Source organism: Drosophila eugracilis, unplaced genomic scaffold (assembly GCF_018153835.1).
Source record: "Drosophila eugracilis isolate 14026-0451.02 unplaced genomic scaffold, ASM1815383v1 contig_1284, whole genome shotgun sequence".
Lineage (NCBI taxonomy): Eukaryota > Metazoa > Arthropoda > Insecta > Diptera > Drosophilidae > Drosophila > Drosophila eugracilis.
Window position 1 is genome coordinate 15804 of NW_024572078.1, and position 13789 is coordinate 29592.

The 13789-nt window shown below is 40.4% G+C and overlaps 2 protein-coding genes across 2 annotated transcripts in view; one reads left to right on the forward strand and one right to left on the reverse strand.

Moving 5' to 3' along the window:
* Positions 1-13789, reverse strand: part of LOC108110335 (gamma-interferon-inducible lysosomal thiol reductase) — a 59281-nt gene that overhangs the window by 12110 nt on the left and 33382 nt on the right. The window lies entirely within an intron of this gene.
* Positions 106-688, forward strand: LOC121530296 (GILT-like protein 1). The gene has a single exon (XM_041819194.1). The coding sequence runs from the start codon at positions 126-128 to the stop codon at positions 471-473; it is 348 nt and encodes a 115-aa protein (XP_041675128.1). The 5' UTR covers positions 106-125; the 3' UTR covers positions 474-688.

The window sequence follows — 13789 nt, forward strand, 5'->3', positions numbered from 1 at the left end:
GGAATAATAAACGATATAGAAAAACTGCGCTAATCTGATATTGATATAATACATTATACGGATGTTAAATTATTTGTATCTGACATTCTTATTTCTTCTATTTTCAGAATCACCATTTCTACAATATGACAGACAGAGCGTCAGTTAAAGTAGTCGTTACGGTGTTTTATGAAGCTTTATGTCCCGATTCAAAGTATTTTCTTACTAAGCAGGTGCTTCCTACTTATAAGGTCGCTGAACGAATTATGGAGGTGCGTCTTGCACCTTATGGCAAGGCGAGAACAAACCAAATTAATGACAGAATAACTTTTGATTGTCAACATGGACCTACGGAATGCCAAGCAAACATTTACCACGCATGCACTGTGGAGATTATTGATGATCCACTCCTGCGATTACAAGTAGTCTCATGTATGATTACAGATAACTACTTACCTCAAAATGCTATGCATAAGGTTAGTAGAAAATTTTAAGAAATTTGAGGATTTATTCTAAAAGAAAGACAAGGAATATGAATAATAACTGTTCTTGTTTTTATAATGTTCCTACATTAATATATATATGTTACAAATATATAAATGTATTTATATATAAGTTAATTTGGACCGACCTTTATATTATTTCTCACTTTCACTCGTGCCCGTTGGGGCAAGGATCCGTTAAGTAATAAAACAATTTATTTATTTCACTTATTTATTTTCCTGAACCTATTAAGGTAAAGGATAGTATTTGTGTTTACAATATTAGAGAGTTACAAATTATTTCTCCTAAACCTGTTAAGGTAGAGGATAATATAATTGGTTCTTTGATAATTACACAGCTACGGCTGTGGAGTCTGAATTTAAAACTAAACTAAATGTCCGATCCGGCTGCAGCTAGAAGTCTTCGTCCGGTCGCAGCGCTGTCGCCAAAGTGCCGGATCAGCAATGTTATCCAGGTGCTTACGATCACTCGCTGCGCGAGTGTTCTGGCTGGGAACCGTGGGATTGACTCCAGAGTGCGGAGACGACGATTTCTTTTAATGCGCGTGTTGGCCACTTCTGATCGGGCTCTGGGTGATTGCCCCCAGAGTGCAGAGTCGGCAGTTTCCCTATTCCGTGTGTTGGCCACCGGATGTGGCCCGCAACTCGGCAGTTTCCCAATTTGGGAACTGGGTGTGTTAACTTCTCCTTTTAAGTGGTCGTCGTTATCGACTGTTATCTTCTACAAACAAGCTTAGAGTTAAGAAATTTAATGAGAAAATGAATGACATCGGAATTTTGAAAAACACTTATACTAGATACTTCTAAAATTTCTATTAAACTAATGTTAATAGGCTGTTTGTCTTTAAATTCGCCAATGTCGGAGCCATCTAGAATTGCCGGACTTACAATGTTTAATTTTGCTAGGGTTAAGCCCATTAGAATGTTTTCCAAATCAGTGATAACGATTCTATTTTTAGCTAGGATGATTTTCAAAATGTGTGTTTCTATATATGTCTCGAATTTTTGAATTTGGTTCATAGCGCTCGAACTTTCGTTCAAACGTTCTTGGAGTTTAATATTTAATTCTGTTTGTCCTTCATCTGCTCTCATTAATTGCTCTTGGTTGAATTTTACTTGTTCCCAATCATTAAAGTCGGGTGTACCTGCAACAACTTTTAAGGCTGTTCCGATTAAGTTTATACTCCTAGCGGCCCTATGATGGATTTTTAGGGTAGCTACCAACTTGCGAATATGTCTGATGTCCGTTGCTATAACTGGTAGTCTGTGGTCGTGTAGTCATTTAGTTTCACCGTCGCGTCCGTCCTAGCAGCCGTTAATGCCCAGATTATAATGAATTTTAATAGCCTAGAAAAATATAGATGAATATAAAAAATGTAAAAAACTTTCGTTATCGCAGTAGATTGTTTTGGTTTTCGGAAAGAAATTTATTATTTGAAGTAAAGGTGCGATGGTTTGCACTATCGCGAATTTTGAGAATTTGTCAACGCATGTAAGGTAAGGAAAAGGGAAAATATCGATGTGTTGAATTTCCTCAACGAATGAAGGTATAGGAGATTCTGCGACCCTTTGTTTTGATGGGTGGCGTTTGTATTTTGCCATGGAACAGGTTTTGCAGTTTGATGTTATTTCTGTCGCTAACCGAAGCATTTTTGGGAAGAAATAGTCCCTAAGGATTTGTTTTACATTTTCCTGTGCCGCTCGGTGAGCCCTGTTGTGTTCCGTTATGACAATTTCTTTCTGTTCGGTTAAGTCCTTTATGTCCTGTACGAAATTTTTCGTGTGCTTAAAAGAAGTGCTAGGGAAGGACTCCACTAGTTGGTGTTGGATAAACGCTAAAGTTGGTAGTGAGCAATGTATCGCGTTTACTACCTCTGCGTTTACAACATCTTGTAATGCTTCCATCAGATTTTCCCGGTTGGGGGTTTTGATTATGTGTCTGACTTTGCTTTTAAACAAGATGAATGTATCCACCGAGAAACTATTTCCGTCCTCAATTATGATTTGGTTTCGGAAGCAGTTTACCGGATTGTCGGTTGTCTCGATGGTGTATGTTAGGGACTCTTCACTATGGATAGTGGCTAAGTCCGATTGTTGTCCGTCTTCTAGGGTATTAATGTTCTGGCGAGATAATGCGTCTGCCACGAAATTTTCTTTTCCTGGTTTATAAACCAGTTTTGCACCATGGTCGTCAATAATTCCTTTCCAACGCTTCAGCTTTGCATTGGGATTTTTTTCTGAGACGGCAAAGGTGAGTGGTTGATGATCGGTAAAGATCTGCAACCCTTTTGCTCCGTATAAGTAATTCCGGAAGTTTTTAAGAGCCCACACAATGGCAAGGAGCTCTCGCTCATTGGTTGCGTAGTTTTTTTCGCTATCATGTAGTGCGCGTGATATCATTGTAATTGGGCGGCCATCTTGTGATAGAACTGCCCCTAGTCCGAAGCCTGACGCGTCCGTAGTAAAGTCGAATGGCCTCTTAAAATCTGGATATGAGAGCAAAACGTCTTCTGATGCCAAGATTTCTCTCAGTCTGTCGAACGTTTCTTTTTGTTCTTTGGTCATGCACCTGTAGTAGCTAGCTAGCCCCAGAAAAGATCTGAGGTCAAAAAGTGTTTTTGGTGAGGGAAATTCCTTAATAGCTTTTACCTTTTCAGGTGAAGTTTGGAGTCCCCCTTGTGTCACTATAAAACCCAGGTACTCGACGCTCTTTTTAAAGAACTTCGATTTCTCTTGGGATACTCTCATACCGGCTTCCAAGAGTTTGTCTAAAACCCAGTCCACGTCCCTGACGTGGTCCTCTTTTGTTTTTGAAAATATGATCACATCATCTACGTAGACGTAGCATATTTTTGAGATTCCCACTCTAAGGACGTCATCAATAGCCCTCTGGAAGATGCTTGGGGCGTTTTTAAGTCCGAATGGCATTCAGCAAAATTCGTATTTGCCATTGTTTACGGAGAAGGCTGTTTTTCCCTGTCCTTTTCCGCCAGCTCTATCTGGTGGAAGCCTGATTTAAGGTCGAATGTACTGTGACTCGCCCATATTCGACAGTATTGTCGAAATTGTAGTTTACGTCTACTGTTTTCTGGTTTAGTTTTCTGAAGTCGATAACTAATCGCTTCTTCTTAACCCCATTCTGGTCTATGCTTTTTTTATCTACAACCCACGTAGGGTTGTTATATGGGGATCTGGATGGCCGTATTACGCCGCCCGCTAGAAGTTGTTTAACCTCTGCATTGACGAATTCGGTTACACCCATGGGGTGTGGGTACGACTTGGAGTACACCGGTTCCCCATCACTTTTTATTGTTGCTATAGTGTTAATGTTAAATGGAAGTGCTTCGTCTGGGTCAGCGAAGGCTTTTTGATTTTTAGGAATCATTTTATCAAAGGTGGCCCTAATTGCCACGGGGACATCTTCGTCATTAATTTTAATAAAGTTGACGTTTTTCTGTAAATCGGATTTTTTCATCTCCGTTATTTGTGTGGATAATGTTTCCAGTAAAATCGAGTTTCGCATTCGCTTGTTTAAGCAAGTCGAGACCGATAATACCGTCGAATTCTTTAAGGTTATTTAGAATAAAAAAGGGTGTTTTTATTTTAAACACCGAAACTAGGCACTTTTTATCTATTTTGGTGAAGCCATGGATTGACTTCACTGTAAAGGGTTTCTCCGCTGCCACGATGCCTTTCAGCCCCGGGATTGGAGTAATGTAATTTTTTGAGGTGCCTGTGTCTAAAAGTAGTTTTATTTCTCTTCCTGCTACCGTACTTGTAATGTAGGGGAGCAGGGATTTTAATCTAAAAAATTAAACGAATCTTCTTCATCAAGATCGTCTTCTATTTCAGTGGCACAGGCTTCAGCAACGGTGTCATAATCTTCGTTGTCAGATTTCTCCTCTGGCATGAAGTTAATTTTTTGTTTAGTTGACTGCCCTTTTTGCCATGTTGTGAGCCGAGTAAAGAGCCTTCTAGAGTAGGGGTCGACCTCCATTGGCTCTGGTGCTGGTTGACCCTGGTAAGACCCCGAATTTGTGTGGGGTCTCTGTCTAAAGGAACCACTCTGATTGTTGGCCCCTTTTTGGGTTCTAATAAAGTGAGGAGTGTTCTTAACCGCTCTCGTATTTTCATTCTTGGTCTGGGGATTTTTCCAACCTGCTTGTCGCTGGTTTTTCTCCTCATTATGTCGGGCGAAAGTGGCCGCAAAAGCACTTCTTTCGTTGCTCGATTCAGCTTCCTGTGCTAATGCTAAAGCTGATGGCAAGTCCCGAGGTTGTGCCGGAAAAACGGTTATTTTTAGAGATTTTTTTAACCCAGATATGAACGCATGTAAAGCGTCATTTCTGTGCTGTCCATTTAAGATGGCAGCTGCGGTTGCGTCATGGGTCATTATTGTTTTGTTTGTTGGAAGCGTTAGCTTCCGTTCTATTTCGTCATAGAATTTGAGCAGTGGTAGCTCTCCCTGTCTTGACAGACTTAATTCTTGTTTAATAACGTGCGTCGGAGTTTTGTCCGCGTACGTGAAATCTAGGCGTGCCAGTATGGCATGAAAATTGAATACCGTATTGAAGGAGGATAGCACTGCGGCTGCTGATCCTCTCACTTTATTTTTTAGAATACCGACGGCTTGGTAGTATCGACTATTACCGTCGTATGGTTCAAATACTTTATAGGCTGCGGTGGCAGCTAGCCTCCAGGAGATATAATTTTCCTGGCTATCATCAAATTCTGGAACCGACTTGACCATGTCAAGGGGTTCGTTGCACTGCATCTCTCTTTGTGGGGTGCTATCTTTTGTTTTGAGTGATTTTAGCTCCCCTATAAGTGCAGCTAATTTTTTATCAAATAGTTCCTGTTTTTTTTGGAGTGCGCTAGTTATAGCGGCCTCCATGCTTGCAATCTGTTCTGGCTGCATTGTAAGCGGCTGTGGGTTTGTAGTGTTAAAAATACTAGGTCGAATAAATGCCCCCTTGCTAGTGGATGGTTGGTAATAAGTCTCAGTTTCTTGTTCTTTCTGAGCTTTCTGTCTTTGTATTTTTGTGTCCAAAGATTTTCTATACTCTGCAATAACCTCGTCGTCTGACTCAGTTTCTTTATGGTTTCGGTACATGGGGTCGTTACTTAATTTTTTTTTTTTAAATTTGTCCATGGGCAGTCGGAAATTTTATTTATAAATCTACTAAATAAATATATTTATGTTTAATATGTTTACTTTGGAACACCTAGAAAAATTCAAGTAAGGGCTTTTTTGTTTTATTTAAATATTGTTAAAATAAAATTTATTTTTTTAAGGTTTTTATTTTCGAGAGAAATAAAATTTTTTTTAAATATAATTAAGTAAGTTTTAAGTTTTTATTTTCGAGAAAGATAAATTTTACTCGAAATTGCAAAGAGAGGGAATTCTTAATGTTCCCACAGTTAGATGTCGCGGATTTTTTTATTTATTTGGCGATAATTCAGACAAAAGCCTACTCTACTTATCGCCGCCGCTGCTGTCGCTGCCGCTGTTTTGCCTGCTGCTGTCTCTGTTGCCGCTGTTTTTCACTGCCGCTGTCTTCGTTTTGTTTTTATTTACACAAAGTCTTCGTTCTCTTTTTTTGAAGGGTGGGGATTTTTTGATGTTCCCGTTGTCTTTATTCGTGGAAAGAAAACAACTTTTCTTTGCCGTATTTTGTGTCTTTACTGTCGCTGTTTTTATTTTTATTTGCACAAAGTTTGTGAATTTCTCGTTCTCTTTTTTTAGAGTGGGGAATTTTTGCTGTTCACGTTTTTTTTATTTGTCGTAAAACAAAATTTCTTGACGTATTTTTCCTGCCAATTTGATGCACCGCACTTTTGTGTTTTTTTTATCAATTATTTAATTAATTGTCACTACCGATAGCAATTACTTTTGTAAATGCATTAAACTTCGTATCAGGTGAATCGGTTACGTTACGACCGACCTTTAAATTATTTCTCACTTTCACTCGTGCCCGTTGGGGCAAGGATCCGTTAAGTAATAAAACAATTTATTTATTTCACTTATTTATTTTCCTGAACCTATTAAGGTAAAGGATAGTATTTGGGCTTACAATATTAGAGAGTTACAAATTATTTCTTCTAAACCTGTTAAGGTAGAGGATAATATAATTGGTTCTTTGATAATTACACAGCTACGGCTGTGGAGTCTGAATTTAAAACTAAACTAAATGTCCGATCCGGCTGCAGCTAGAAGTCTTCGTCCGGTCGCAGCGCTGTCGCCAAAGTGCCGGATCAGCAATGTTATCCAGGTGCTTACGATCACTCGCTGCGCGAGTGTTCTGGCTGGGAACCGTGGGATTGACTCCAGAGTGCGGAGACGACGATTTCTTTAATGCGCGTGTTGGCCACTTCTGATCGGGCTCTGGGTGATTGCCCCCAGAGTGCAGAGTCGGCAGTTTCCCTATTCCGTGTGTTGGCCACCGGATGTGGCCCGCAACTCGGCAGTTTCCCAATTTGGGAACTGGGTGTGTTAACTTATATACATATATATCAGAGAATTGACATTCTCAGGAATATCCATTTTAAGTAACGAAGCGAAACCCGATCGCGGCAAGAGTTCAAATCGAAAATCCCAGGAAACCCTCGAAGGCTAGCCGTTTTTTAAAAGGTATAGTTACACCGTCTCGGTAATACTAAGAAAACCAACCTTTTGGATTCCAGGAATAGATTGACCTCTATTAATTTCGGCATTAGCCCTCTGAGTAACACAACGGAAACGGTAACTTGTAGAAACAAGAAGAAACGCTATCGTCGAGTGCCACGACTAAAGATATCTATTACAGTTTTACACAATTTTAAAATATTAATGAATAGTGGAAATGGACAACGCGCCACCTTTTATCAAAGAAGCATGTTTACTAAATGACATCACTTTGCATGTGAGGCCTTATATAAAACAACATCTTTGGTATATCGATAGATAATGACAAAAATATGTTATACAAGGTCTAACAAAGACGCCACAGTTTTCCGTGTTTTGTCGGCGTTAGAGTGGTATTGACCAGATGGTGTAAAAATAATAAGAATTCGTTCTTAATCCCAAATTTCTACCTCTTATAGTTGACGAGATAATAGCCTTTCTATAAAAGCGAAACCCGACTTTCGAGCTTGGTAAGCGTAAGAGAAGTTTAAGATTATACACACTTAATCCCAAATTTCTAGCTCTAATAGTTTCTGAGATTCCAGAGATTTTAGTTGTATAAATTGATTATAATGATTATTGAAATGTAGTATGTATAATCCATAGATGCCAGCGCATCTTATGGTGGTTGGTTTATGGTGCCCCTAACGCGAATTGATTTTCCGATCAAGCCACGCCCACTCCTACGTCCAGAAAAACCAAAAACCTAAAATGCGAAAAAAAACTAAGAATACGTAGTGTTGGGCCAAGCAGACAAATCAAAGACGGATGAGCTGTGGCGGGTTTATCAGCAGTTTCTAGTTTGTTTTGATTATCTCAGTTTCGCATGCGCTTTACTTTGTGGCGCATACGCTTTTTGGGAGCTTTTGCAGAACTGCTGTAGCTCGAAGCTTTTGTTGTTGAGCTGTATGTACTTCTTGCATTTGGCGTGGTTTTGTTCGTAATAAAAATTTGGAAATTTAACTGTCCAGATTTATTTATTCTAAAACAATGAAAAACTCTTAGTTGCTCAACATTTTGGTGATAGTGACATCGGAAGTGATTTGAATTATAAATTCTCACAGGTAGCCATGGACGTGCACTTCGACATCTAGGTAGAAGTTGCCAACAGCTCCAGTACAGTTGCTACCCACTCTACGCTACTGGGTGGTACCCCTATAAGATGCGCTGGAATACATAGATTATACATACTGAATTTCAACTTTCTACCTCTAAAAGTGACAGGATGCTGAAATAAACTTGCGCTGTCCAGGGACCTCAAGAATCTTCATACCTAATCTCAACTTTGTATCTGTCATAGTTCCTAAGATCTCAGCGTTCATATAGACGGACGGACAGACGGACTCAATCGACTTCGCTATTGATCCTGATCAAAAATATATATACTTTATCGGGTCGGAAACGCTTCCTTCTATCTGTTACATACTTTTCAACGAATCTAGTATACCCTTTACTTTACGAGTAACGGGTATAAATAGCATTCAGAGCCTGCGTGAGGAGTTGTCATTCAAGGATCAGATCCACACACAAGATATCAATGAAACGCGACGCATCCGCAAGACAGAGAACAGCGAAATCGACGACCGCCTCCGCACCGACTATGATGCCAAGTTGAAGCAGTCGCTACAGGAGCTGCGCTCCCAGTATGAGGAGCAGATGCGAATTATCGAGTCGCTATACGAGGATAAAGTCCGTAGTCTGCAAGAAGTTGCCGCACGCACATCCAACTGTACGCACAAGTCAATCAAAGCGCGTTCGTGAATTGGCTGAAATCTTACGAACTATTAGAGCTAAAAAGTTGAAAATTTTAATCTTTAGATGCAAGCGCATCCTATGATGGTACCATTATCAGGCCACATCCACCCATACGCCCACCAAGCACAAAAGACGGTTTTCGCATTTTCTAGAAAAGGTCAGTAACTATAAGTGATAGAAAGTTGGGATTAGGCATGTAGGTTTTTATGATGCCCCAAATGTGAATTGTTTTTTTGTTTCATCTAGCCACGCCCACCATAACGCCCACAAAAACCGGAAAACCAAAAATGCTAAAATCTCGGGACCTATAAGAGCTAGAAAGTTGGGCTTAAGAATACGTAGTTAAGAAATGCCACTGCAACTTGTCACGAGTTTTTATCCGTCCACGCCCACTGTTATTATTATGAATGCCTTCGTTTGACCTTGTGTAACTTATTTCTGTTAATATCTATCTATTTACCAAAGATTTTTTAATCGGAATAATATTTCGCCTCACATGGGCAGTGACCTCACTACCTTGTGAATTTCCACTAGAAAAATGAATATTTTAAAATTGTGTAAAACAGTATCTTATAGTCGCGACACTGGACTATAGCGTTCCCTCTTGGTATTATTATTGTTGAGCAACTAAGAGTTTTTAATTGCTTTAGAATAATTAAATCGGGGAAGTAGGTACCGATTTCCAAATCCAGTGAGACCTTGAGGTCCATGAGGTCCTGGTATTTCTGTATCAACTTTGCATCATACTCGAAGCTGAGGCGACTCTTTGATCTCCTGTGAGTGGATCTGATCCTTGAATGACAGCTCTTCATGCAGGCTCTGATCAGTAATCTTCTTCTGATCGGCATTGGCCAGGTTGAACTTGCTCAGCTCATTGAAACGCAACTCGTACATGCAGTGCTGTGCTGCACTCCTTAGTTTTCTTGTCTGGACGGTTCTTCAGGTCCTCGTTCTCCTCCCACAGACGCTTGCTATCGATCTCGCCACGGGTAGGATCCCTGGCCATATCATCCAGAAGATGATACAAGCAAACGGTTGTGTTTTTGGTTTTTGCGTGTTCTCGAGCAATTTAAACTTTGAATTTATTCCCGAATCACCTCGTTTTTGCTACTTTTTGCAAACGTTTATTCAAAAATCTGTCTTCGATTCCGCGTCGTGCAGTGCATTTATTGTTATCTGTTTGCATAAAGCATTTAATGCAAGCAAATATCAACAATTGTGGTCTGTATTCTAACATATTTTTACTTTACTGTGTGCTATTAGTAACAGAACTGCTTACCGCTCCAGCACAACATCTGTAGATCTCTTTTCTGTATCTCCCACCGGCTTGTAGCTCTCGAAAACACACTCTCTCTCTCTTATACAACTTGTACTCTCTTATAACGCCTCGTAGCTCTCGCTAACACTCTCTCGCTCACTCTCTTGCCCCTAACTGTTTCTCTCAAACTCCCTTTCTTCCCTATAATATTTTTCTGGCACATTGGTTTACATATAATTAATTATTTGCCAAAATGTCCGATATTATCTGTTGCATTAAAAAATGCAAAAAAAATTGTGTCGGTTGACCAAGTAAGCGTCCACTGCTGGCTGTGTGATAACATTGGGTACTCCAAGTGTGCAGGGTTTAAGCCAGCCACCATTCCGGATGCTTTGGGTCGTTCCGACTCCGGCTTACACTACTGTTGTGAAACATGTCGTGAGGCCCAGAAGGAAATTAGATCGTTTATGCGGCAGACTAAAAATGGGTTCGGTCAGGTATTGGTTGCTTTTCGCAAAGCTAACGACCTGTTTTCTGCGCTGGACACTCAATTCAACAATTTACAACTGTTGAATGAGTCTCCTAAGCGAAAAAGAACGACCCGTTTGCCGCCGGCGGTTACCGCCAGTAATGCAAATAACTCCCTTCTCCCTCCGTCTGATGTTCAACAGTCTCCTTCATTGTCACCGCTGCTGTCCACCACTCCAATCGAGACGACACCGGTAACAGCCCATATTTCCGATCCCGAAAATTTTGCTAAGGTGCGCAGGCATTTGTCAGATGAGCAGTCCGAGGTAGTCGCATTGGACCCTCCCGTGCCAAATGTTCTACAAGCCCAAAAGAATTTACCCTTGACTCACCCGAGGAACTTACCTGCCCCACTGGTGGCGTGGGTAAACCACCCGCCCCGCCAAAGCCCTTGATTGATATTTCTCTTGGAAAACACATTTTTGTTTCCCGGCTTTCCCCTGATACGTTCGAATCGGACATCTTAGCTTACATTCAAGCAAAACTTAAAGTCGATATTAGAGTGGAAAATATTACTAAATATAAATATTCCTACGCTAGGAACGTGGCATCTTTCAAGATCCGTGTTCCTCCGATGGCTTTTGATGATATCTGTTCGACCAATTTCTGGCCGCAACATATTTTCGTTCAAGAACATCAGCTTAAGAATAAAAAAAAGAAAAAAAGTCGCCCTTTAGGAGTAAAGCTTCCACAAGTAAACGCTCCTGCCAACCTAAAAAACTAACATCATCCTTTATTCTTACGTACCAGAACACAAGAGGCTTACGTTCTAAACTTTCTAATTTGTTTTCGGTAAGCTTCTCGTTTGCATCCCAGGTCATTGTGTTTACCGAAACCTGGCTTACTCCAGAAATTCTTAATTCTGAAGTTTTCCCCAGTAGGTACACAATATATAGGCTTGACCGATCCCTCGGAAATGGTGGTGGAGTCTTAATTTCAGTGGACTCTAATCTCGTTTCCGAGGTGATAAATCTTCAAACTGGAGACTTAGAATTTATTACAGTTAAAATCTCATTGTCTAGGTTAAAGTTATACATCACTTGCTCTTATATTCCGCCTAAGTCCGATTCCTTGACATATGAGCGGCACCTAGCAGCCATTCAGTCTGTCTTCTCAATGTTATCGGACATGGATCAGCTGGTGGTGTTGGGTGATTTTAACCTACCCCAGGTGGCTTGGACCATGAACGATAACACCTTAGCTTTAACACCTACGTCGCATCACGACTTTACTGCGGGCATGTTAGACATGTCACTGGCTCAAATTAATCATATAGGGAATTGTTTAGGTCGTTTGCTCGATCTGTGCTTTCTCTCCGATACGGACGCCGTATCCATTTACAGAGCTCCACCTCTCACACTCCCTGAAGATCCTTATCATCCAACATTAGATCTTACGATCGATACGGGGCTATGCACTAAGCCTAAGAACAATTACGCTGATAAGAAAATTCGATGTTTTCGTAAAGCCGACTTTAAAAAAATTAATAACTTTATTTCAGAATTTGACTGGTCCGATTTGTACGCATGCACCGATATGTCGACTACTCTAGATATATTTTATAGTACATTAAACCTAATTTTTGATCGCTTTGTTCCGTTGTGGTATCCGGCTATGGCGGATAAACCCCCTTGGTATACAAGGCACCTTTCTATTCTAAAAAATATCAAATTAAGATTATTTAAAAAATACTTAAGAACTAATAGCAATGACTGTTTCGTGTATTATATGGTGGCTCGATGCTTGGGCTAATCTTTATAAACAATCTTCTTAAGGGTGAAATTGATAGCCAGGCCCTTCTAGGCCGCCTGAATATCCATGTACCCCTTAGGATTTCTAGAAACTATATTCCTCTATCCTTATAGCATTTTAGTTCGAACTTTGCCCAACATGAACCATTTCGGGTTCTATGTTCAAACTACAATGATCTTTATAAAATTACTTCTAACTCTTCTCCCAGCACTTTGAAAGTTTCGATACTAATCCATTTAGCACAAAACTAACTTTCCTCGTATCTTTCCTAATCCACTCTGATCTATCCCCGTGTTCCGAGCCGTACGTCAGACGGCAGCGCCCCTCGGTCGGTTGGGCGGGAGGTGGGATGCACGTCAAGCAACGGTAGTTGCGCGAAAAAAAAAACTCCATTTTACATGCTGGAGACCATACAATCGGAATACATTAATGATACCCTCTTATCACATTCCATTACTTACAACTCCAACGACATTCCCAATATCTTAGGAAATATATACCACTCAGTTAGCTTTCTATATAGCATTTTGGACAGCACATTCAGCCAGCTTTCTATAAAATTATAACTATAAGAATTAAAAAAAAATATAATAATAATAATTAAAATAATAATAATAATAAGCAATTTAATAAGAGTTTTTTGCTCCACATTTTGGTGACCCCGACGTGATCACAGCGCGTTTTGATTATTGTGATCAGTACAAAAGTGACACGGAAATGTTGTTGTTTTTGTTAATAATAACCGTGCACTTAAATTACATAATGGAGTCCGGAGTTGAAGTCGCTGGATCTGCTGCTGCAAGCAGGGAAAGGATGTTGCGAAGACGAGCAGAGGTTACTTGTTAAGAAATTAGGGTCCTACATCAGAAGGTAAAGGCTGCGATGCGGACCGAAGACTCAACCATCAGACCGTCGAGTCCATGGAAAAGTTTCTGCGTGATCGATTCGTCGCGCTTCAGGAGGAATTGGAGGAGCTAAATCATATAAAAATTGGAAGTGATTTGTATTAGAAATTCTCTCAGCTAGTCACGGACGTTCACGTCGACATCCAGATGGAAGTTGCCAACCGCTCCAGTAGAGTTGCTGCCCACTCTACGCTATTGGATTGTAGCATTGCCCCCGTTGCCGATACCAACATTCAGCGGTGGCTATGCCGAGTGGCTGTATTTCTGCGCCCTGTTTAAAACGACGATTGACAGCCATCCTCACTTGACCAAGATGGAGAAGCTCCGGTGGCTCATTTCATGTAAGCGGGAGTCAGCCTTGGAGACTGTGAGAGCGTTGGAGATTACTGACGCGAATTATTATTTTGCCCCTTATCTTTTGCGCAACCGTTTTAGTAATCGACGA

Bases quoted from the DNA above. Each gene is read 5' to 3' on its own strand.
- LOC121530296 (XM_041819194.1), top strand. From the start codon at position 126: ATGACAGACAGAGCGTCAGTTAAAGTAGTCGTTACGGTGTTTTATGAA.